The sequence below is a fragment of the Argiope bruennichi genome, chromosome 11 (assembly GCF_947563725.1).
Source record: "Argiope bruennichi chromosome 11, qqArgBrue1.1, whole genome shotgun sequence".
Classification (NCBI taxonomy): Eukaryota; Metazoa; Arthropoda; class Arachnida; order Araneae; family Araneidae; genus Argiope; species Argiope bruennichi.
Window position 1 is genome coordinate 39,125,032 of NC_079161.1, and position 26,807 is coordinate 39,151,838.

At 27.1% G+C, this 26,807-nt stretch overlaps 2 protein-coding genes across 2 annotated transcripts in view; one reads left to right on the forward strand and one right to left on the reverse strand.

The window, feature by feature from the left end:
• Positions 1 to 14,861, forward strand: part of LOC129957131 (inner nuclear membrane protein Man1-like) — a 36,805-nt gene extending 21,944 nt beyond the window's left edge. Inside the window, exons 6-15 of the mRNA XM_056069295.1 lie at positions 2,131 to 2,201; positions 2,750 to 2,907; positions 3,790 to 3,891; positions 5,806 to 5,908; positions 7,114 to 7,249; positions 8,758 to 8,797; positions 8,887 to 8,968; positions 9,761 to 9,869; positions 12,888 to 12,966; positions 14,563 to 14,861. Of these exons, the coding sequence (XP_055925270.1) occupies positions 2,131 to 2,201; positions 2,750 to 2,907; positions 3,790 to 3,891; positions 5,806 to 5,908; positions 7,114 to 7,249; positions 8,758 to 8,797; positions 8,887 to 8,968; positions 9,761 to 9,869; positions 12,888 to 12,966; positions 14,563 to 14,714 (1,032 nt within the window). The 3' untranslated portion in view covers positions 14,715 to 14,861. The remainder of the gene's footprint in view (positions 1 to 2,130; positions 2,202 to 2,749; positions 2,908 to 3,789; positions 3,892 to 5,805; positions 5,909 to 7,113; positions 7,250 to 8,757; positions 8,798 to 8,886; positions 8,969 to 9,760; positions 9,870 to 12,887; positions 12,967 to 14,562) is intronic.
• A 4,593-nt stretch (positions 14,862 to 19,454) lies between these two features.
• LOC129957344 (sushi, von Willebrand factor type A, EGF and pentraxin domain-containing protein 1-like) overlaps positions 19,455 to 26,807 on the reverse strand; it is a 116,245-nt gene continuing 108,892 nt past the window's right edge. Inside the window, exons 9-11 of the mRNA XM_056069623.1 lie at positions 26,223 to 26,276; positions 25,315 to 25,387; positions 19,455 to 24,813 (exon numbers count right to left, since the gene is read on the reverse strand). Coding sequence (XP_055925598.1) covers positions 24,132 to 24,813; positions 25,315 to 25,387; positions 26,223 to 26,276 — 809 coding nt within the window. The 3' untranslated portion in view covers positions 19,455 to 24,131. The remainder of the gene's footprint in view (positions 24,814 to 25,314; positions 25,388 to 26,222; positions 26,277 to 26,807) is intronic.

The following is a 26,807-nucleotide window of genomic DNA, read 5'->3' on the forward strand; positions in this document are numbered from 1 at the left end:
TTCAGTTCATTCCTATGAATATTCTTCCTGTTAAATTTAAATTTTCTATATTGTCTTAAAAACAAAGTATTTAGGGGTGTATTTGCAAATTTCAAATTGTCAACAAATTTTTATTTGGCATTCCTATTTCTCTTAATCATACATTTCATGTATCAAACATTATTTTTGTCTTGTAATGCAAGAATATATATAAAAAAAATTTCAGCAATTGTCAAAAATATGAAATAAAAGTTGTTTAAAAATATTTTTCAGTGCCATTATATTATTAAATGTTAGTTGTAAATCTAAAGAAGCGTCTTTCTTCTAACCAGCTAGAATCTTTACTCATTGTCATATAAGATATCACTTACGTAATATAAGAAGTTAATAAAAATGTAATTTTCTCAATTAATACTCTGTAAATATTAACTGTTTAATTTTACAAACATATTAACCAAATTATTTTGGTTTATAATTAATGCAAAACGAACTCCATATTTTATAAGTAGAAAAGAGCCAGTTTTCTGTATTTGATATTTGTTGTAGATAGCATGCATTTTATGTGATGTTCTGCAGTTGGCGTTCCATGTTTGTAGTATGTAAATATCCAACATATGTTTCTTCATATAATGAAATCTTTCACAATTAACAAGCGTCGGTTACGAGCACTAATTTGCCAGTACAACATGGAAGAAAACTGATGTATATTTAATAGTCCATATAAAAATTACCTTTTTTTATATATACTCATAAAATAAAATGGTGTATCATTTCATATTTATTTATAAATTTTAAGCAATGATACTAGGAATATTATATAATGATAAATAAGTGCAAGATTAAAATACAGAAAAAAAATTTAAAACATTAATTTTTCTCTTAATGAGTAAGATATTAAATTCAGCATTAAAATTAATATTCCTTTAAGATAATAAGATATATTTAATTTTATTTATTTCACTCAAACAAAAAATAAATTCCCCATTTAGGTGCTTTAAGCATAATGATGATTCATACTGAAGTACTCCTTAGATGAAACTGTCATTGTTTTTTTCCATCAAAGGGATAAATTCTACCAAAAATTTTCATTGCAGATATTTTTTCAAATATCAAGTGACAATTTAAATTATAATATTAATGATGCTTTTAAAGTGTTACAAAATTACTGTTTACCATCATCTAGAGAATATCTAAATCTTGCACATCTAAATATGGAAATGGACCCTTAACAGAAAATGTCAAATATCATTATATTAACCAAAAGTTCTATTCTAGGAAATTTTTTCATGAGGAAATTTTTCTATTCTTGACTTCAAAAAAGGCTGTTACCATAGAATATGTCAGTTTGTACCATTTTAAATAAATAGACAATTTCTTATGAACAATTAGATCTGCATTTTTTAGTATACATTTACCTTTAAAATGGTATGTCTAGTTTTTTTATACAATGATTGACTGCAGAATAAAACTGGATCAAGCTTCTATATGTAATACTCCATGCAAATAGATAAATAGATGGAGAAAGTATTATCTATTATTTCTTTTAAGTGATGGTTCCAAACTAATCTATCTTGGTGTTAAGGAGTCAGGTAAAAAAAAAAAAAAAAAGTTCTCTAATTTTAAATTTATATTTATAGGCAGACGGAAAGAAAGAACATTCTTTTTAATGTTTTTGGTCCAATTAATTCCTTGTATTTTATTTGATCTGAACTAGAGTGCAATAAGACTCAAGATACAAAATAATGTAGATACTAATATACTATAGATATAAATATATCTGAAATAAAAATTGTTGAACAAGTAAGCATGCAAATCTAAAGCAAACTACCATCTTCAATATTGGTTGCATTGATAAAATTCTTCTACAAGTTTCACTCAAATGTATATAAATATCAATTTTTTTTTAATAAATGTTTTCAAAATATATAATTTTTAATTTATAAATTTGAAATGAAGTATTTCTTTTTTTAAAAGAAATAATTTGTAATAAAAAAATATATGAGGGTCATGCATAGTACAATTTGCAGAATTTTCTTTTATTTTGGACTTGTGAAATATTGTTTTATCTTGAATGTAAAATAATTTAACTTATTTAAAATATGATTTGAAATGAACTTCTTTCATTAATTTTGATGTTAATTTCCATTTCAGATGGAAGACTTTGACACTGTTTTTAATCATTCTCTTTCTTTATTTAAGAATAATCCAAAATGGGGAGTAAAGTAAGTGGGCTCTGCTGTTATTATAATTTTTTTTTTTCATATTTTTTGCTTATTACTTTTTGTACAGCACTTCTTTTCTAAAATTTCACATTGGAGTTACAGTTTAACTCCTTCTTTTTTGTAACTATTTCTTTTGTTCCTCTCTCTCTTATGTTTTCTATTATAATTGATTCATACATAAATTTAAAAATTTATTTACTTATATTATTTAAGCTAAATAATTATTAGTTTTTACAGATCTGAAACATATTCGTAGCTCATTTTTTGCTTATTGATATTTTACCATACCACATTTTTTTAAAAACTTAACATGAACAGTATGTGTGATGAAAAAAATTACTTCTTTGCATGTTAAACAAAATCAAATTTTTATTGATATGAATATTGTTGTTTAGATGACAAATTTTTAAATAAAAGTTCTTTATTGGTAAAATTAAAAATTTACATATTGGTGATGCAGTGCAGCAAACATATAATTCTTGATTCATTCTGTGAAGTAAATATAATCTACTTTGTGCTGTTTTATATTTTAAATTGTTCTTTCATAGATGCCTCTCTTTGTCTGAGGAGATTTCAGCCTTGGCTCGTCATTCTCAGATAGATTATATCAGTGCCTTGGAGGCTACACAAGCAGCAAAGTCTCTTTGGTGTCGCATCCGTCTTTCTATTGCTAGTACTGTCACCAAGATCCTTATTATGTTGGCAAGTAAGGCAATTTATCATGAAAAATATAAATTCAATATATCTGAAATTTAGTTATTACATTTTTCTTTGAATTTTAAACTTAAAAATTCTTAATTTGATTTATGAACATTTCAATAATGATGTAAGAAATTTACATTTTCTTGGAAAGATGCCATTGCAAACATTACTTATACTCCTATTGGGTCAATAGCTGAATTTTACTCATCACACATACACTAAGCACAAAGTCTCCTGGATTGTAGCTTTATTTTGGAACTCAAGGTTTAAGAGACTGCATATCTCTGTTCCACAAACACACAATGGAAGTATTCCCATGTACAGACTGCACCTCTTGCAACACATTAGACAAAAACCTTACTAGATGGGGCTGGCATTAGCTCAGAACAAACATATCGAAAAGTTTATTATTTTTGAGCAGGGGGTAAATATATATATTTATATGTAATATTTTATAATGCTTTAAGTGGTCATTTAAAAGAAACAGTATATATTAATAACATTCTTGAATACTTATGTCAAAACTAATGGATGTTCCCACCACCACCAAAAAACATTTATGTGTAAGAAATTTGTTTGCTAGCTAATTAATTCTATTTAGCCAATTTTTTAATTGTTAATACTGGTGAACTTAATTTTATAATTTCAAAGAAAGTAATTTATAAAACTGTGTCAAAAGAAATGAAGTAGTGAACTAAAATTTAGACTGAATTAACCAAGTTTAGGATTATCTAAAATAATTACTATTGTAATTTTATTGGGTAATGAAGGCTCAAATATATTGTGCTTTAAGTAGCTAATCTTGAAATGATTAGGAGCTTCTTGATAATTTCATTACTGTTTTTGAATTAATTGCCTCATTTTAAATAAAGCTCTTATTTTCTAGTTGGCCTTCTTTTGTTTCTAATGTTTCTTTTTGTAAAGTACTGGAAAAAGAGGAGAGAAGCACAAGAAAAATTATTTTATGAAATGGTCGAAAGAGTTATTGGTAAGTTTCTTTTACTGACTCATTAATAAATTTTTATTGAAAAATTTCTGTTTGTGATTTTTATTTGAATTCTTGATTTTGAATTTATATATTTTTTAATTTATGTGTTGAAACAATTCTTAAACTTTTTTATTATTAAATTCATTCTATTACATTATTTATTAGGAAATACCTTCCCCCCCCCTTTATTGTAATTGGCATTTCTTGTTGAACTACCTTTAAATATTCAGGTATCCAATAAGAATTTTGCAATTCTTGACCTTGATTTTTCATATACAATATTTTAATAAAATTTTCTGTGTAAATTAACTTGTTTATATAGAATATTTCATTTTTAATGATATTATCATAATTGAAAATCTCATTTACTATATGGAAAATCTCCCCCTCATATCAGTGACTGTATTAACACCTCTGTGAGGTAGCAGGTGAATGAGGGGGAGTCTGTTTGCAATCTTATCATGTGATTCGATCTCTTGGACTTGGTTTGAATTGGTGTTTAATTCAAGGGTGATAAGCAACTAACTATATGGAAAATAATTTTTTTTTTTAAGTCAAGAAAATGATTTTTTATTTTTGAAGAAAATATATTTAAAATTGCTTAAAAATTTGCTAAAACTATTATATAATTCAACAATACATATCTCAAATAATTTTATTATTATTATATGCATTTAATGCTTTGTAGTTTCTCATTCCAATTAAAGCTATCCAATTTGGAATGAATAGTTTATTTCTTCTTTCAATCTTAATTCCAAAGAAGATTCTTATTTTTATTTTACAATAGGCATAAAAAATTCAGTATAAATTTTTAAAATACTGGCTTTTATAGTTAAAATTTTGCCTCTGACATCAGTTAGCTCAGTTTCAGTTAAAAGTTTCCAATTTTTAATAAACAATGTTACAGTGTATTTTTTATATCTGTTATCATTTCAAACTGTGATGTTGCTTTAAGTTTATCATTTATTTATGTATTTCATAAACCTCATTAGTTGCCTTAAATGGTAATTTTGCTTTTTATATATTAATTTATACAATATTGCATTTGAAAACTTCTATTTCATCCAGAATAATATTTATGAATAAAGATATTTAATAACTGTTTTGGTAATTTTTTAATATATTGATTGTATTGAATTGAATTTAATATATTGAAATTATCAAAATAGATTATATTTACATCTTCTATTTTAATGTTTCTCCAAAATATTTTTTTAACTGCTGTTAAATTCTTTCAGATTAATTTATATTTCTAAAATTATTGGCTAGCCTGAATTTCATCTTATGTTTTGTTAAAAAATATTGGAAATGATTAAGTAAAAATGCAAGATGAACTGTTTGTTCATGTACAATATACAAACCTATTTGTAGTTTGTTAAGTTTGGAGTTGGAAAAAAAACAGTTTATATAATGCATCACAAATTATTTTATGCTTTTATGAAAGCATCCAAACACTATAACTACTTAATACAAATTAAAAATTCCAGCATTATTTTTATTTCTTTTTAATCCTTTCACAATGTTCAATTCAGATCTGTGCATATAAAGTTTGTAAAATTTTCTAATTCATTCCAGATTTAACAAATGCTAAATCAAAATAGTCATTATGCTATTAAATTCAAATAACAATTAAGATTGGTCAAAATTTGACTATTTTTAATGACAATGTTGAATTCCAGTTTTAAAAGTGAAATAAGACAGTCTGTTGCCTTATAGCAGGTCAAACTAATCACAATTGTCTATGGTGTACGTATTTACATTATATTATTGAAATGAAATGCACTATTTATGTGCTGTTTAAGGCAGTATTTATATTTAGAAATTAGATATATTTATATAGCAACATTTCTTTTTGTAACCATTTAGATTCATTTAAATCAGATATTTTACTTCATTTGTGCATTTTCTTTTCAGATATTTTACGAGATTCTGGGGATTCTTCTCAAATCGATTCTCTTTCTGGCTCATGCAAAGCAGTTGTAAACGTCAGAGATGCTTTGATACCACCTAAGGATAGGTAAATAGACCGAGGCAGATTTATCATGTTTCATTTATGTATGTAGCATTAAATTTTGTGAATACTGTCTTTATAATTGAACTTCAAATTCATAAACATATATTTTGAATCAAAATATAAATCATAATAAATATTTTTAGAAACCTAAATATATATATATATATAGTTTTATAAAAATATATAGTTTTAAAATATAAGTATAGTTTTCTCTCAAGGAATGTGGAAACTGTATACATATACCAACAATTGAAATAGTTTTGATTAGGAATATTATTTTTATTTATTATTATTTCTCTTTCTAAACTGTTACATTGTGATATTCTTGAGCATATTGTACAAATATCATATAGTTTGAGATACTTCAAAGTATCTTTCTATAAAGCAGTTATATAAAAATATTATGTAAATTCAGTATATCTGCTGAAGATATTCTTTTGAAATTTTTTTCTAAAAGTATAATATCTGTATCTCGACATTTAAATATGCAAGCATGCGTAAAAAAAGGAAATTTTTAAACTGTTGAGTAGAATTTATTGTTAATAGTGATATTCATAATTTGTTATGGATTTTTTCTGAAGTATATTTTTGTATTGAAGTATATTGAAATAACTCTAATGTAGTATTTTGTTTATTTAATTGATGAATTGATTGTTTGATATCTTTCATTAAGGTGTATAAAGGATTTGTGTGTGTGTAAAATAATTTCTGACTAACCTATGGTCTAAAAATAATCTCAAACTCCGGGTTTACAGTAGCTTTTAGTTCTGGGTTGAAGAACTTATTTTCCTGCCAAACCAATTTGGCAAATTCCTTTCTGAAACTGTATAAGTTCAAATAATTTCTCATGCTATCTTTTTCCTGGTTTCTTTTTGTTTATACTCTCTGCTGCTCTCATCATGGTTTTATCAAAGAAATTTTGACAATAGATAAAAATTTGACTATTTTTGTAAAATTATGAAGAACAAAAATCAATAAAGAATTCCATGCCTATCTCTTCAAACTCTGTTACACATATATATATATATTAAAGATCTATGTATATCTTGCTATTCTAAATTTTTGTTATTTCCAAATAATAGTTTTCACTTGCATATTTTTATTCTTCTTGATTCTAAACTATTTCATAGTTAAGTTTCATAGTTTCTCCTTTTTTTTAAATGTATTGAAAGCTTCAATTCAAGTGTATCTATTCTTTGTTGTTGCAGGAAGGCCAAATTGTGGCTGTGGGATCGTGTTGTCTCATTTATTGAAGAAAATGAATCTCGTGTGTCAGTTGAGTATCAGAAAATCAACGGAGAGGATTTCAAAGTTTGGAGGTGGAACCCAAGCACAACAACTGAGGCAAGTACTCTTTTGATTTCAATTTTTTTAATTAACTTTTAAAAAGCCATCATTTTTATATATTTTTTCCCTTTATTGAATGGATATTCATCAGTAAAGTTTTTATGTGCAGTAGTAGAAAAAGTATTTGTTTGAATGATACAACTATTTTTGGTAAAGTATTTGAGTTCTATTAACTTTTTTCAGTATATAAAGTTCCCTGGCACCCACTATATTACTGGGCAGGGTTTAAAAACATTTCCCACAATACAAAATTTCAACTTATGTTTTGGTGTTTATCAACTAAGGCAGGTTTTGTTTATGTTTGTCAATAAAAATTAATTATGGTATCATAAGCTTCACATTGTACTGCTATTTTTTTTTTTTCATGCTAGAATTTAGCAAAGATTAATTAGCTGATATGAGCAATTTTTAATATGCTGATTCTTTTTATTATCATTTCACAAGACAGTGTGGTAAGTCTCGAATACACCCTGGTAGGATGCAAGTTATAATTCAGCATTTATTATTGTTACTGATGTTTTTGAGAAATCTGAAAGAGATGTGTATTTCTAAAATGATGTTATCTAACCTCATTATTTTTTCATATATTTTTTTTTTTCAAATGATATTTTTCTCCTATTAAATTGTCTGAAAATATGTATTAACAAAGTTGCAATTGCCTTTAAGATATTGTATAAAGCTTCATTATATGGTGTAGTTACAAAATAGTTATAGGATTTTAAAATATGAATTACAATTTTCACTGTTGATTGGGATAAAAAAAATATTAAATTTTTATTTTCACATAATCCATGTAGGGCAAAAGCATTCTGATATAAAACAGTAAAATGAAAGAAGAGACTTGTCATCAGTTGATTGGCCTATTTGTTGCTTGCTTATAACTTAGTTGGTTTCAGGTACCTCCTAAAGTCACTATATCATACAATTTTTGATTTTCTTTAATATAACACAAGAAAATTTTTTTTAAAAAATAAAGATACTGTATTGGGGGTCATCATTTCAAGCTACACAGAATGAACCATATTAACAGTACTTCTATAAACATAGACTTCACATGCTTAAACATCTCTTTAGAGAATTAGACTATCATAGAGATGTATGTTGCATAATAAAAGGGTAACATGTAGAAATTTTTTAACTATTTTAAAAGAAAATAGAAATGCTTCTGCTTTTTATGTGGTATTGCTTTTTTTTTCCCATAATTGTAATGTTAACCTAAAATCCAATGATTATTTTGTAATTTCCCTATACTTCAAGCTCAGTGTCATGTACTGACATAAAGTATAAGAATTAATAAAATTATATCAGTAATAACTTAATTTTAAGTAATTGCTATTAGTTTAATGTGTGGGATAACTTTGACTGCTATAATAATAACTTTTTTTATGGATTTTCTCTGTACGTCAGTCCCTTTGGTATTAAAAAATTGCATTCCATTTTAAAATTAAACCGAATTGTCTTTATCTTGCAATATTAACATATTTATGTATGATTTTTAATATTAGAATGAAGGTACAAAACAAGGAAAAGTATGGCAAGGACAAGGTAAATAATTTTTCTTTTTTGAAAAAATTAATTCCTTCAATGTTTATGTTGCTTTAAATAATTGAGCATTTTCAAAATATTTTTTCCAGCCTTTTGTAGTTTAGGTAAAGGCAAGAATGCCTACACGCCTACACCCTGTTTGAAAATCAGAAATATGTTTGAGCCTGAAGTGTAAGTAAACCACAGAAATAATAAACTTATGTCATATAATGTTAAGTAATGAAGTTGTTTGCTTGTTGTGTACACTATATTAACAATAATTAACATTTATTTCTTTTTATATGCTGCTATAGGGGTTTTTAAAATTCATTCAGTTTAATGATGAAGGATACGAATTCGTTTATCCTAGATCAAAATTCATTATTTTCCTTTCATAATAGTTGTATCTAATCGAATGCAGCTACTTTGCTTGCAACCAGTTTTACAAATCTTTGTATAATTGCTACCTAACCTTTAACATATCATATAGTAATTGTATTAGAAATATTTTTAAAACAATGTGGACATATCTTAAACTAATTTAAGTTAAAGTTTTATATAAGTTCTTATTTTATTGTCTAAGTTGTGCAAAAAAGAAAATGGGATGTTTTGCAATTTTATTTATCACTAAATCTTTCAAATGGAAAAATAATAAAAACTTTCAGCTTAATAGTGTTTTTAATGTGGTCATTAGATTTCAGTTATTTCTTATGTTTGTTATTAATTATTATTTCTATTATTGAATAATCATATCTGTATTCATATGATAGGTAGCAGTAATATATAAAGCTTCTAAACACATTATTATACATTGTTTGAGTATAATATTTTATATTATTTAAAATGCATCGCTGATATTCAGAATATTTCATACATTCATTGAAATCACTAATTTCCTGCTGATATTTTCTTTTTTATTAAGTAATATGTATTGAAATTAAATGCTTATTGAGCAGTAGAAGTGAATGTTGCATTCTGTTACAGAGAATATGGTGATGCTTGGAAAGTTAGCATACGAGATGCAATTTTGGAAAAATGTGAAGGAAATAATGGAATAGTACACATAGCATTTGATACTACGACCAATAATGAGGTAAAGATGTTGTTCAAAATATCTTTCGAATAGAGCAATAATGAATATTTTAATTAAAAATTAACTATAATAAGATACACTGCAATACTGTTATAATTTCTTACATTGGGTGCAGACTTTATGTGGTATTATAATGATGATGTTTAGAAATATTTAAAAGTCATCTTTGATAGATACAAATGTATTTAAATAATTGTTGTTGTGAAACAATTATTGTATATTTGTTTATCTAAAGGAATTGAGTATTCAATTTTTTAAAAAAAATAAAGACGGAGCCATGAGAAATGCTATTTCAGTAAAAAATATTGCACAATAATTGAGGGAAAAAAAAATATTTAACTGGGGAATATACAGAAATTGCTCAAGTTATTTATGAAGGATGATTTATTTCCAGTTGTAATTTTGTAAACAGAATGTCTTGTTGATTTTTGTTTCTGTTTTTCTTTGTATAATCAGCACATCTTTTTTTTTTTTTTATCTGACTTGGTGATCATTACTATTCTAGTGTATTCATAATATTTGTTACACAGTATGAGCACAAAAACATTATAATTGTGAATTATTAGCATGCAGTATCCATCAGAGATAGCAGTATGATTTTATTTTATTTAGTTCTACTCTGAAAGTTTTTAAAAATTATTGTCATTGAATGGATAGAAGAAGTAGCCCATTAACATGGGCAATGTACCAGAAGTTAACATTAAAAAAAAAGGATATTATTAAGTTGGAATATGCAATGAGTTTTCCAATTCCGTGAAAGCATATTAGCTATTTCTTTTTAAGGATAATTTTAATGTGTTTATGCTTATTTACTATATCAATTCATAATATTTATACAAGTACTGTCTGTATTTTGTATTAAAGAGCAAGTTTTTGGTAAACACATGGCAAGATAGATCTTGAATACTGTTTTGATGCTCATTGATTTGCAAAAGGTACAGATATTGCTGTTTGTATAAATAATTGCTTCCTTTACAAATTTCATTACATTAAATATATATTTAAGTGTAATAATTCTGGAACTATTTAGATATTATTACCAAGTTTCCTGTTTTCATTATTTTCTTATATCAACTATATGAGAAATGTCTTTTTTGTTGTAATGTTTTATGCAATTATCACTAAATGGGAAGGTTAGTTTATTAAATCAATAATCGCAAAATATACTCAAAACTTTTTTTTTTTTTTTCGTTTCTTATAAATCACAATAAGGTTAGCTTGGCACTGTGAAAATAAAAGCAGGGAAAATCCAGAGAGATGCAGATCTCTGTAAGCATTGCAATAATTAAAAAATGCACTGCCATTGCCTTAAAAACAAAACATCATTTGCAGTTGTTAAACTTGGGAAACTTCTATCTTTTTTTACTTACACCTTTAGAAAGATCTAAGCATAGATCTATCAAATTTCTAAGACTGAGAAAAATGTATATATATAAATTGAAATGATGAATTTAAGCTATTTGCATATTAGTAGAACCTTTCAAACTGTAAAAATACATCTTTTTACAGTGTTTTGTATTTGAGAAGAATACTACTAAAAAAAAAATTGCATATATGTCCAAAAAATTTTGATTCTGTTTAAAAAAAAAAAAATTGTTTGAATTCACTTTTATTAAAGAACAAAGTAGTATTATGTGAAAAGTGAATGTTTCATTTGTTTCAACTTCTTTATCTAAAACTACAAATTTCCACTGAATGTTCAGAATATGCACAGATCCAGTTTGGAATTTTCCTAAAAGTAACTAAATGAATGCAAAGAACAACTTGATTAATAAAGAAATTTATTAGTTTATTTCTGTCCTAATGTTTTGGGGGTCCAAAAGAAGTCATAAAAGTAATTCTTACATTGTCACATGATAGCTGACTGACAAAAGTGGACTTAGTATCAACAAGGAATCAAATTATCTAGGAAAATTTGAAAGAAGATCCTATTATTGGTCTAAGAACTTTGTTATGATGTCATAAACTTTTATAGTGTTGTCTCAGATATTATCTCAAAAAGTCTGCTTTAGTGTGTCAAATTACTGTATGTAATTATTACTATATGCATTATAAAGCTTTAAAAAAGCAGAAAAGGTTGGGGGGGGGGGGCAAGTAACGCATAGAAGTTTTGCAAATTATATGCTTGCAAAAAGCGAAAAAAATGAAACTGATGACTGAAAGATCTGCAGAAACTGATCTCAGATATATGGACTAGAAAAAGAAACTTTTTAAAAATTTATTTTTATTTTTGTACTACAGTTTGTATGGCAACAAGAACATTATCTCGTATTTTATTAATTTTGTGTGACTTTAAATTTGAACACGGGTATCAATATCTTTTTTAACCTTAACATAAATTTTATTTTGCTATAATCTAAGTAATAAATAAAAAGAATTTTTTTTCTTCTGTATAAATGAAAATATTCTTTTAAGAGACCATTATTTCAGGTAATGTTGAATTGTTGCTTACTTTCCTTTGCTTTCATCACTGACAAAAACTGTGGGAAGGGGCAGTGTCATTTTACTATGACCAGCAATAAGTGCTTTTTTACTGTTTTATGTTAACCCCCGGGGAGGCACCTCGAAATGAGGATGAGATGCTTCCAGCATGTTGGTTGGATCTCGCCACCCTGGAGGGTACACTAATAGGTGGGGGATCTGGCTCCTCCCATTGATGACAGGACGTTCTTCCTTTGGGGAGGGTTGTACCGTGGCCGGTGACAGCCCTTAGGATTCAACCACAGTTCCCGCCAATGTTGCTGTTGCGGCGGTCCGGTCATTTAGTTTTATGGTTTAAATCCATGTGCCTTCGGGCGGGTCGGAGAGTTAGATGGTTACTGTTTTATGTTATGTGTTAGCTTTTTTACTTTGCATACATACATGGAAAACACTAGATTTTTTTTTCTCAGATTTGAGTGGCAATCTTATAAAAATTTCCAAACATTTAATCATAACGAAATAGTTTGAAAATTTTTATGGCATGTAATGTATATGTTTATAGTTTTTTAATATAACTTTTTTTTTTTTAATTTACAGGGGTGTGTCTTTATGCTATGTAAATCTTTAGAAGCAGCCGGAAAAGCATATAATGATCTCCATGGATGGTGGTTTGATGGTAAGTCTACATTTTTCTATTTTTTTTTAATAATAAGAATTATCTATTATTTATTGAAATTTATTGTGTGTATAATTAACAATGGTATTGTTGAATTAGTTTTTGTCATATGCTTTTCCTTTATTGATTGTTAGGATTCTTATCTTACCTGCATTTATCATACTAAATTCTTAAATATTGGTGCCATTAAAAAAAATTTTTTTTTAGATGTATTTTTTAAAAATTGTGCTTAAATTGAATTAGAAACGCCTCTTTTAAAAAATTGTGTTTTAATTTTAAAAGCTAAATGGTGGTTTAAAATTTTTATTTCAAAATTTTATAATTGTCCCTCCTTCTTTACCCTTACACTTTTAAGTTACTTATTTATCTTGAAAAACAATTTTCAAATAATGCTATTAGAAATCAGCATTGCTAATAATTTTGGACATTTTTTTTTTTTTTTTGTCTCTATTTAACAGATGTGACAAATAGAAGTTAACTAAGGGAAAATATACATGTAATGAAATTATTAAAGAAAGTCTACTCCTAAAAGATTATAAATTGAAAAAACGCTTTTTTTTATGTATGTGAAATTTTTTTCATTCCCAGTAGAAAAAATACTATAATTTTTTTTAACTAAATATTAGAAGTCTGGTGACTCAAATTCCTTTCTATCAGATATTTTCCTTTACATAAAAATAATATAAACTATAAGAGTCTACCTTTGTAGGTAATTTATTTATATCTTCTTAGTTAAAAAGCAAATGTAAATTACTTAAATAAAATTTAGTATTTGTGTCTTGTTTAACTCATAATTAATTAATTAATCAGTTAAAATCAGGAAAGGAATGAATAAGGAGTAAAATTCCAATGTGTAGGAAAAATTTGAAAATGTATTAGCCTATAAATTTTAGTGAATGCATTTATACCAACTGCTGTGGATTCTCCATAATTACTTTAAGTTTTATTGAAAATTTCTGCAAACTACAAATAAGATTAAAATTTGTTAAGAAACAGGTTTTCTTTTAAATTTTTATTTTCTTTAATCTGTTATTTTATTTATTTACTTTACTTCTTAGATCCTGAATCTTGATGGTATTAAAAATCATTTTTAGTAAATTTATTCCACTATTTATTATAAAATATTCTACTATTTATTATAAAATAAGATATTTTGAAAAAAAAGTAAATTTCAGAAGATATTTATTTACTCTCTTATTAATATTAAGTATCAAATAAGTGTGTGCTTTGAAGTGTATAGGTTTCTTAGATTAGAATTTAGTAATTTTTTTAAATCCCCCCCCCCCTCGATTTTTCATGGTTTTTTTTTTTTTTTTTTTTTTTTTTTTTTTGAAAAGGTTATATGCAGCTGCAGAAAAAAAGTATTTTTAAAACAGAGTTTGTAAACATAAATTTTATAAGTAATTGTGATTTCTAATAATTTTAATAATAGTAAATATATTTATTGTATTTGTTTTTAAAAATTATTTTCCTTAAAAATATGTGCATGATTATAAATTCAAAATTTTTACATAAGTCTTCCATATATGCACATGAGTGTCTTCCACCCTCATAAATTTCAGCCATTATAGACAATATTGGGTATTACTCTTTCAGGTAAATTGGTGACGGTGAAGTACCTCAAATTGTCCAGGTACCTGGAGCGTTTCCCTGAGGCCGATCAGTGCACAGAGCCTCTGAAGCCTTCCAACAATAAACGGCTCTCCATGTCAACACCCTTCTTCTCCTCTGCCCTGGAGCGCTCCTGAGACTTTTATTTTTTCTAATCTTCCCCCTTTTCCAAGTTTTTAAAATGACTAGCCCTTAGTGCTCTCTCTATCTCTCTGTTTCAGCAATATGTGCATAGTAAACACACACAACCATGCATTGGATAATAAAAATGTATTATAAATGTTCATCTCTGCATTTCCTTGTCTTCATTTAAATGAGACATTGTGATTTTATATATTATTATATTATTCCTTTTCATACATACAAGGTGGTTATTTAAAAAAAAAAAAAAAACTGTCCCACTATATGAGACCATAACTATCATACCATTCACAGGAACAGAATAAAATTTTGGTTCAAGGTATTTTGAGGTATGCACTCAATAATAATATGAAAAAGAGTAGTTCAACTGTAACAGTTTCAAAATTTTCAAATGTCAACAGCAACTTTTTTTTTTTTAATTGAAATGTGTTTTCCATGGAAAAAAGCAATAAAGAGCATTGGAACGGTATCTGTAGCAAGAAAGTCACCAATGCTAAACAGGCTGCGATGAAAAAAGAAAATAACTGTGGTATGCCTAACAGAGATGTAAAGTTCTACAGATTCTTTTTGGTATGGCATGTGTTTTGATTCTTACATATGTAAAGTGTTATTGTAGTTGAAGTAGAAAATTTGTGAAATGCAATAAAATGTTTTTTCTGTTGTTTCTCTGCTGTTATTGGTTATTTCCTTTTTTTCTTAGTCTGTCTAGTGCTGGTGGTACCATTCTGCTTTTTTTTTTTTTTTGCTATAGAGAAAACACATTTTAGTAAAAATAAAGTTGGTGTTGCCGTTTGAAATTCTGTAACTATTAGAGCTTAACTATGTTTTTCCGAGTGCTTACTTCAAAATATCCTGTGAACGATAGTTATCCAAAATATCCTGTGGACAATGTTAGTTATGGTCTCATATATCAGGGTAGTTTTTTTTTATAATCACACTTTGTGTAATTTATCACTTTTCTTTCCAGTTTTCTTTTATTATGCAGATATAAACAGTAATCTAAAATGTTGTGAAACTTTTTTTTTTTCAAGAATCAAATGAACAAGAATGTCATTTGAAAGATAAAAAATCCATGTGTTAAAATAATTTATATTGGTACCAATTCATTTAGTCTCGGAATCCATGAAGTCAAAGCACACATTCATCTATCCCTCTATAAAGGAAAAAAAAATGTAAAAGATTTTAATTGAATTTAATAGTAAGGTGACTAAACGTTAATGTTTTATCTTGCTATCAAGAGTAAAAAATCAGATTGATTCCTTTGAAATTGGATTGGGGAACATTTTTGCATATACATTTGATTTTTAGTTATAATAAATTCTTCACTTAAGCATCTGCAACCACAATAGCCACACACTTCTTATTGATTAATTAAGGAAGTGAAACATACTCTAAATAATAATCACTATTTGGATTTGGAGAAAATGAATAGTTGTTTAGAGTTTTTTAATCTGTTATTTTTTATCATAATGTGGCCGAGTAGACAAACGTATTCACTGAAATGTGTTAAATAGTTTTTTTAAATGTAAGTGTATTTTTGTTTAGTTTGTTAAATAATTAATATATTTTTCTTCCTCTACTCTTTTTGTACCTATTTCTTAAGGTCAAGATTTGTATAGAGTTGAGGATCTCATGCATAAATGTGATCATAAAAGTTTTTTAGACGAAAAATAAATGTCTACAATCAGAATTTTTCTGTTTAGTTATCATTATAATTAAAAAATTTATTCTTTATTGGTTTGTTTCTTTTTAACAATATTCAGTTTTCATTATTTATTTCGTTATAATTAAAACCAAATGCAAAATTTGAATGCTACTGAAATATAAAATACATAAAAATGCAATTTTCATATTAGCAAATATGCCAATTGTATTTGTAGATTACATATCTTTCTTTCAGTATATATTCCACTGTAACCACCATTTTAACCAAATATGGTAAAAATTGCTTTATTATTAATATTGTTAAGTCACTGGTTTTTCATATTTTTATAATCATATTATTTAAGAATTCCCCTTTTTTATGTAATTATGGCCATCTTTTATACTTGAGATAGATTTTTAAAACATTGGACTTCTAGGAACAGAACTTATTTCTATACCTGTGTTTTTGGAAAATGCCTGAATACACAGGGTGTCTAGCTTCATGAAAAGTTCTTATAAAATGAGAAAACCATTTTTCTTATAAAATAGAAAACCATTTTTAAATACTTCTAGAAGTGCTTAATTTTGAAAAAGGTTCTTTATAATGTGCTTAATTTTCTTAAAGTGCACAGAAAACTTTCTTTTTGTTTTTGTTTCTCCATGCATGAATACAATAAATAGAAAGAATAGTTTTAAGAGTTTATCACATGTATTAAGAAAGATAGCCAATAAAAAGGAAGAATTTGGAGAAAGGACCCAGGGATACCAACTCATATTAAGATAATGTTTAATGACGCTTATTTTTTCCCCACTCATTCTTCAACAATGTACCTATTTTATTTAGCTATTTAGTGAAAACTGAAATGATTGTCCTGAAGAGGCAGTACGAAATACACGATAGGTTATACTTGTTGCAACTTGAAAAATGTTTTCTTATGACTGATAAATGTTTAACTTTTAATGTGTTGCTAAAGAAGAATGTGCAAATTAGTCCGCTCAATGCAAAATAGGAATAAAGCAAGATGAGCTTGATGCACCAAAGAGATATATGAAACATGCAAGAAGCTACTTTAAAAACATTTACAGTGAAACCTCTTTAGTACAATAAACAATGGATCATCGTTCTCATTAACATGTCATTTAGGAGCAATCTTATTAAGGATTTTACTGTGTTATATTAAATAATTATTCATTGCTCTGTGTAATTATGTTAGTCAATTGTATAAAATCCAGTATGAGGAAACTTTAACTTTGAAGTCATATGATCCTGATTTCTTTTGCAGCATTTATTTTTTTTAAATGTCTCTATCCATTTCAAAATTATTATTTAGGGAACCAATCTCTTAAAATTATAGTTTATATATATATATATATTTTAAAAAATATGCCAGATATAGTACTTAAAAAATTAGAACTCTTATTCTCCAAGTTTCAGATTCTACACTTTTTAACGATTTTTGTTTTTTCTCTTTTTGTAATTCTAATTTTTTTTTAACTAGTGAAATCTCTCTACACAAGTTCGAGTAAAAGTTTGTCATGATTTACAGGACAACTTGAAGTTAAAAACATGAAATGAAATAGGCAGTTGTTTCTTTTGTATTAGAGGCCTACTAAGAATGTATTTTTCAAAATTTTAATTAAAAAAATATAAATTTAAATTTTTTTTTCATAACCTCAATTATTTTTACACCGTCTCAAAAGTTAAGAAAGTAGCTTTTAAAATGTATCAATTTTGTTTAAATAAACACATTTTTCCTGATATTTAGTAATTTTTGAAATATTAGTTTTGGACATAATTTATAATGATGAATTTTAATCGAGAAAATTCAAAACAATGTCATTGCTTCATCATCCTGTCGTGTCATATTGAGTAATGCGATTTTAAAAAAAATGCTTTCTTTAATTTGAAAAACTTTAAATCAATTTATTGAATAAGATTCTTCATTTGATGAGCATTTTTAAATTTTGATGCAATGTGATATATTGTGTTTTGCTGGCTTTAAAAATATGTTTTTAAAATGTATCAAATGTCATTTTTTTATTTTCATTTTGCTTCTAACTACAGAGTTTTGCATCTTTTTAACTTCATGAATATGTTTCTATTATTTACGAAAATTAGGAAATGTTAAATCATGTTTTTCTGTAATTTCTTTAAATCTAAAATAGCTTATGTAGCTTAAAAAGTAGACCTTTATTAAATTTTCAACATCTGAAAAGCTCTTTGCTCAACTTTAGAAGAAAGAAATGAAAGATAATTTTTTATTGTCTGATCATTTCTAAATGTTTCTATTATTTTCTGTTAAAAAAAATTCATCTGAAAAAGCTGAATTAGAACATGACATTGTTCTATCATCAATTTCCTGACAGTTTTGCCAATCTTGCGATGGTACTCATCCTAGAATGCTTCAATCTTTTAACCTGATAAAGATAAAAATTAAATGTTCTATCTAAAAAATTTGCTAAATATGGTAAGTTAGCGCATGAGGAAATTAACACTAATTGTATGTATGAATATACAATGCAAAATTTTTGTTCATGCTGTGTTTCTCTGTTAATGTCAACATTTTAAAAAATGATTTATCCATTCAAATTGACTAGTAAAGATCTCAGATTTTTATTTTTAATCTTATAAAAGTTGCATTAATATTTTGGTAATGTTATTTTTTTTTTTAAATTATTTCTATGTTTTTACCAAAAAGACATTTGTTTTATAATAGATGTGGTTCAAATACATATTTATAATATTTTTTTAATTTTCAATTAAAACTATTATTATAAAACAAAAAAATATCTTGTGCTTAGAGAAAATATGCGGGTATGCATGCATATATAAAAATACTTAATTTTTGCAGCAATTTTTCGCAACACACTCTGATCCATGGAATTAGTATCCAGTGTTTCTGTGTAGAATCATGAACTGTGAATTCGATTGCATTAAAATACAACTTGCTGTTTAAAAGTTGGTATTGTTTGGAGTTAGCAGTTATGAACCTTTTAATTTCCAAAAAAAATCGTGGCATGTAGAGATGTGTTTTCTGTATTCATGACAGTATTCCATAATTTGTGAATAATACACAACATCTGTTTCATAAAAAAAAACTTTTTCCATTTATTCATTTTATAAACTGACTAGTACATCTTAAGTAGAAAAATTTTACAAAAACAAAACTGTACAAAAAATACTGTATCCTCACCTTTTAACCTATGTACAAAATTCAGTCATTTTATATATACACTCATAATAGTACATCGATATACTTCGGGTTGTTTAAATTCGTCAAACAGCATTTTCAATTAGGGATGCACTCAAATCCAGCAATATTGAATATAGCTAAAGCACATTTATCTTGATAGATATTCACAAAAATAATGGTATATATATATATATAAGTATTCTATTAGAAAAAAATTTTCTACTCAATTATTTGCAAACAAATAAAATTGTTCAAGAGCTGCAACTTTCAGCATTTCAGTCAATATTTGAGGGGGGGTAGACTTAAATATAAATTTTTATAACTCGGTGTGGGCAGGTATTTTTTTTATTAAAAATATACCATTGTAGTTTTATTTATTAGGGAACAAAGTACAAGTTATTTCATTTATTATAATTTTTAACATATAAATTTGAGTCTTGCAATACTTATTCAATTGCATTAAATAACATTGTAGTCCTTGTGTGGCACAACAGATCTTATGCTAGTATGTTTTAACGGAGATGTATTTCATTTATTGATTTAAGAAATTGTCTAGTGTCAAGGAATATTTATAAAACAGCTAGTTTGAATGGAGCATTGAGAATCGTATTTATTTAGCACCGAATCAAACTTTGTCTCTGTAAATGTATATTGGAAGAGTCTCACTGCGAAATTCCATTTTCAAAAAGAAGTATTACTTTTGGTCAGTAAGCAACAAGCTACATGGATTAGTTTGAAAACTAAAATAGTAAGTAAATTTTCATGAAGTTACCATTTTAAAATATAGAGTAATCAACTGACTCTCAGTCAATTTTGATATTGTTGGCTTTGAATAATGAAGTCACAATTTTAAACTCTGCCTCCAAATGAAAAAGTCTCCTGGATTTTAATAAATTCCAAAATTAATTGTTTTCTACTTACCAGTAAGTAATTCATATGAACAAAACACTAGTTTGTTTATATATATATTTTTTAATTCTCCTTGAATTTTGCCACTTGTGCAAGGCTTCCACAATCTTTGAAAATTCCTTGAGTTTTATTTTGCTGCATTCTGCAGTGCTAAATGGCACTTGGTTTTTCTCTAGGTTCTTGAAAAATAGATGAATGTGCAGACATTATTTTTTGGAACTTCTTTATGTGCAGCTGACCACCACTTCTCCACTAAATGAAGCAGTATCGACAAGATTATTTTTTAGGACTAAAGGGAAAACCAATTTTTTATAATTTATCTTGAAAGGGTGAATTTATTTTTGAAGTGAGTGCTCAAAAGTAGTTATGGGGAAATTAGCATATATTTGTAGCCATTGAGTAATTTACAGTAAGAGTGTTTGCATTGTCCAAACTCCACTTTGAACTGTAAAGTATTGGCTTATTAATTGCAAGATGAGCAATAGCATGTGTCCTTGATGCTCTTCATGTAAGCATCTGTGAGTGACAGGAAAGAAAATGATGTAATTAAATGTTAATCTGAAAATATTTTAAATTTATCACTTATATTATTATGCCCAAAATATAATATTTTATGTCATTGAATTTTCTTAAAAAGTTCCTTTAAAATCCTTAAATTTGTTGCCTCATTAAAAGTGGGACTTCTGTTTATGTAAGTCTGATTATCCTAATACAACCAAGTGAATAAATCAACCTGAGATAAAAATTTTGTAATAGTGAAACATTCATTTGAATGTTTTTCCATTCTTGCATTTGATATTATTATTTTGTGCTTAACTACTTTCTGATTTTATTTGATTTATCTTATCTATCTGTTGACATTCCAAAATGAAAATTGGAAAAAAAATCTGGCTATTTATTGGTCATAATTACAACATTATCCTCTTTAAGTACATTTTTATACTTAACAAAAAAAAATATAATTTGTGCATTATGCTAATCAAATTCACCCGAGTTGAAATTCTGCTTATTTATGGTAATCTCTTAAAAGCTCGAGGTGCTTGCTCCAGTACTTCTAGGCTTTATTATGTACAATATGTCCTCAAATCGACTACTGGGGGATGTAACATTGAACTAATTATATTGCATTATAATACATAAAAAAATTATTGATATATTCAATCATAATGTAGCTCTAAACATCAGTGGAAGACATTCTATCTCTCTACAGAGTTGCATCTGTTAATAGACTTTTTTTTTACGACAAAAATATTTAAAATCTTAGTTTTATCAGTTGAAAAACTAAATTACTCATTTACAAAACTTTGATTAGACTTGTTCTGACATATACTGCTAAAACATGGGCAATGATTGAGAAAGATATTCTTTAAAATTCCCCTTTTAAATATAGCAAAGGCATATTTGTTAGAATTAAATGTGATAATTATTAGAGAAAGAAAGAGCTAGTGAGAAATTTATAAACCGTTTAAAGAATCATATATTATTAAATTTATAGCAACACATGTTTAAATGAGCAGGGAACTTAATAAGATTGGATGACAATTGAACCATTAAAAAGATCTTTTTGGCTAAACCATTTGGTATTTGGAAAAGGAGACCAAAACTTAGATGGATTGACTGCCTAGAAAAGGAATTGAAAATTATTAAAGGGACAAATTGGAACATTTTAGCCAAGAATGGGTCTGCATGGAAGGAAATTCTCGGGAAGGCCAAGGTCCATCCAGGTATGTTGTGCCAGTGGAAAAAGGAAGATAAAGTTGTTTCAAGATATTTACTTAATGTCAATTTGAATTATCACTAACTATAGATATGGATTTCCTTATCTTTAAAATTTAATGAACCTTTTTTTTTTTTTTTTGTAACAGCATTTGTATTTGTTCTATAACCAGAGAGAACAAATGTTTGGGCCATCATGATGGCAGAACATTAGAATGTTTACATAACTTAAAAAAATATATATATATTACAGGAGAAACAAAAGCTATGCCCGGGGTACAATTCACCCTCACTATGCCTATGTTGTCAATAAACTATTTACCCGATTTTTCCTTCAATATTGATTTTCTTTTGTTTTATTAAGTATGCATATGAAGCTGATATATATTGAATCTTCCTTGCTCTTGCTAGACTTAAGACATCCCAAAGTTGAATTATTTTCAGGCATTTTCTCGCCAAATGTAATTGTGGCAATTTTTTATTGCAATCCTAAAAGCTGGCAGTTTTTTGGGGAGTTTTGTGTGCAAGGCAAGAAACTACATTAATCTGAAGTGTTACCAAAGCTTCTAACAGATGGATGTCATTTTTATTTGGAGACTGGAATGCCATTTGATCTTCATTATTTATCATCAAATCTATGATCATTTTAAAAATTAACAGTTAAACATGAATCAATTAAATGCAGATTTGAACCTACATTATGTTATAAAACAGAACATTCAATATCAATCCATTTCCATAATACATCCATGAGAAAAGGTTGTTCAAAGATAAACATATTTCATGGCTCAAGAAATAGAGTCTATGGTGGCAATAATTTTTCCAATTCAGCGCATATGCTGGACAGATGTTCTTCATTATTAAAATTAAAAATTAACAGTTAAACATGAATCAATTAAATGCAGATTTGAACCTACATTATGTTATAAAACAGAACATTCAATATCAATCCATTTCCATAATACATCCATGAGAAAAGGTTGTTCAAAGATAAACATATTTCATGGCTCAAGAAATAGAGTCTATGATGGCAATAATTTTTTCCAATTCAGCGCATATGCTGGACAGATGTTTTGAGTTAGAAAGTACTGAATTCATTGTGTGTGACTTTTTATATTTTCAAAATTTATTAACAGCTGCCACTTTACTGTAATCTAGTGACAAATGTCACGATTATTTTGTTCAATGGAGCCTGAGGGTTTTTTTTCTCCCTTTTCTTTTCTCCCCTAAATGAAAAGGAATGGCTCAACTTCTAGAAAGAAGGCACTAATAATTTTTCATGTTTCTTTACAACTAGTCCAGATACTGCTACTGCAGATTTTAGCAATATAATTTTACAGTGGCTGCAGCTGCTAATCAAAATGTGCAAACGATAAAAAATCGTTCATTTTTTCAAAACAAAAGTTGCATAAATGTATTAATAAATTCTTTCTTTTGTACATCTTGATCTCTGACATAATAATATTTTTATACAATTTATGCTTTATAAAAATGTAATGTCTTCTTTATCAAAAGATAATCCATGTGCACATTCAGTATATGCAAAGTGTCAGTATATTTTTTCTTCTCAACATTTCCTGGCTTTTTGCATTTTTTACAACTTTAGTTTTCGATTTTTGTTATGCACAGACCAGACACTTGTAAGGCGTCATATCTATCTACTACTGACCAAAATTTAATACCAATATATGTCCTTTTTCTACTTATTTCTCACCTGGTTAGAAGAACACTTGATTTTAACTCGTAACACCTCTCACACTATTAGTGTCCCATTCATTTAATACAATTAACCTTTCTTATCATTAGAAGTGGCATCTTTGAAATCATGAATCTTGTTTTTTTGCTAATTTTAATTAATATATTTTCAGAATCAATGATGCATACATCTTTCAACAATATCTAGTGAGAATATGAGTGGCAAGTTTTCAAAGTTTCATAAAATATCTTCTATCACACTTTTAATGTCCCACTTGATAAGTACAATTCATTATCTTTCATAACAGTAGTAGGGGCAGCATTTGAATAATCTTCATAAATCTCGTTTGTCCTGCTCATTGTTGGAGGATCCAGTGGCAGAGCCAAAGAAGCATACGTCACACCACTTCCATTTTCATCAGGAATCGGTGGAAGCTCCCGAAGCTTTATGGGTTCGAGATCCACCTCATCATATGCTTCTTCTGGCCTATAAGTGTTCTCCCATTCTGGTGGATCCACTGGCTCAAATTTCTCACATAAGTTCTTTACCAGTCTGGACCGTCTTTTTTCTTCCAAATTCACTTGTGCATATACTGCCTCGCCATTTTCTGGCACAGCAGCACAACCTTCAGGTGTCCTTCTTTCTGATCTGGTTCCAATCTCCTCATAGATGCAACCAGTGCTGACCGATGAGTTGCCAGAATCTTTCGTGTCATCAGATTTCTTGGAGATGGTGTCCGATTGCTTCTTTTTCTTCGGGAAGAGAATGGTGGACATGAAGTTCTTTTTGTTCTCGGTGGGGTTGCCGATGGCATCCACTGGTATGGTGGCATAGAAGGCATCGTTGTCGTATGGCTGGGGTGCGTTTGGGGTGAGGGTGGAGGATGTTTCTTTTGATGGCAGTGAATCTGTGCTGTTTTGTCGTAGCACTTTTTTCCTATTAATAAAGGAGACAAATTAGCAAGATTATAGACGTTATGAAAAGTAAATTTTATGCATCATCAGAATTGTATTAAGAACATGAAGTTTATTCCAAGGTATTTGGAAATTATTTATTAAAATCTGGTATTTATAAAACTGATTTGTTGACATTAAAACAAAACCATAACATTTTCTGTTTTTGTTTATATTTTGTTAAATTTAAAAGAAAAAATTCAACATGGAATCAAAATAAAAGATGTTTGATGATCCATTTAATTTTAATCCGTACTTAGTCATTATTTTAAACAGAATAATAGCAGCTTTTTCATCACTGAATAAGAAAAAAATTTTACTGAAATTTTATTAAAAATCCATTTTGGATTCAAATTTAAAGCTTATCTAGATATTTTCTATAAAAGGTCTAATTTAATTATTTATCATATATAAATTAAAAATGAAAAATTTGCAGCTTTTCAGATTACATTACAATAAACAAGTTCACAATTTATAACTTTACCTTTTCAGTAGCAGTACAAGCACTACTGTGAGAAGTAAAATGAAAACTACTACTGCCATCCCAATAACTATACCTATAAAACAGAAATAATTATTAATAAAGAATTCTCTTTTAACCTCAAGAATAATTGTCAAGTTATGACCATTAGATAACATAGTGAGAGTGAGTAAGAAAATTTAACATTTAAAAATTTGTGTTTACTTTTTTTTTTTTTTTTTTGTATTATCTATAAATTTATGTATTTTGTTCTCAAAAGTGTTGTTTCGAAAATTTGCTTAAAATTGCACTAAGCTCCCAAATTTCAGAGCAAAAAGTTTAACTAAAGTGACATTTACTAATAATACTATTTAGAACTTTTTTAATAAGGGGATAATTAAATTTTTAAAGACTAGAAATGAATATATATTAAAATTATTAATTGCTTCAATGAGAAAATATCCATCAAAGCATATTGAAATTTTAAGATGTGTCATTTAAAATTATTTAATAAAAAAATTAAAAATAATTTGTTTTATACTAAAAAAATGTAAATCTAAGGAATGTATTTGTACTTAAAATTGAATTATAGTTTAAAGAATGACACCCAGATGGCGCCACGAAAACATTCGCTCAGTATGTTGAGCCTGATTGTCATAAATACATCTGCCGTAACATTTTGTCCGAAAAGAAAATACTATCGAATCGACTTAGAATTAGTGCATATATTTTCGTAGTTGTCTAAATTCACTAATTAGAAATGCTATTGAAAATAATAACTGAATGAAACTAAAATGACATGCATACCTCAGTTTAAAAAAATAAATTCACTTTCCGAATTAAATAGTTGATAATCTTATATTCATATAATAGAATGAAATTTTAATTCAATTCCAGATGGAAAAAAAAAATTTAAATGGCGTTTTTGTTACCTGTAGGCACATCTCCTTGATCCTCTTCAACTAAACCCAATCTAGATAGTCCAACTGTAAGAAAAATATGCTGAATATATTAAAAGGGATTTGTTAGTATTAGGAGTCGAACTAAGAATAAATTCTGATTATATGAATTAAATTTACCTTTTAACCCATTATTTTATTTACTAACCTCTACTTAGAAAATGATTCTTGTTGCATATGTAAGTCAATTAAAAATTTAATTCATCAGATGGATAACGATCAAATGCAAATTTTAATTTTCCACAGAGTATCACTACTACTGGTACAGCTGAAATTCTTATGCAGATAACCTGCAAGGCAGTTATTTCGTTAGTGTGGTGTGGAAGTTAAGCGAGAGAGGTGGCATATCAGTTGTTGTCCTCGTTCATTTTCTTCACTTTCCATTTACGAAGTATACAAAAAAGATTTTCAATTGTCAAAAAATTTGAATCTGAAATTTTGACGAATTTCTAACGATGCAGCCTTTCTTGAGTGTGAAAAACACTTTCTTTAAAGCTTTTATATATCTGTCTGTCTGTCTGTCTATAAGTGAATGCGGTAACTCAAAGGTATTTTGAG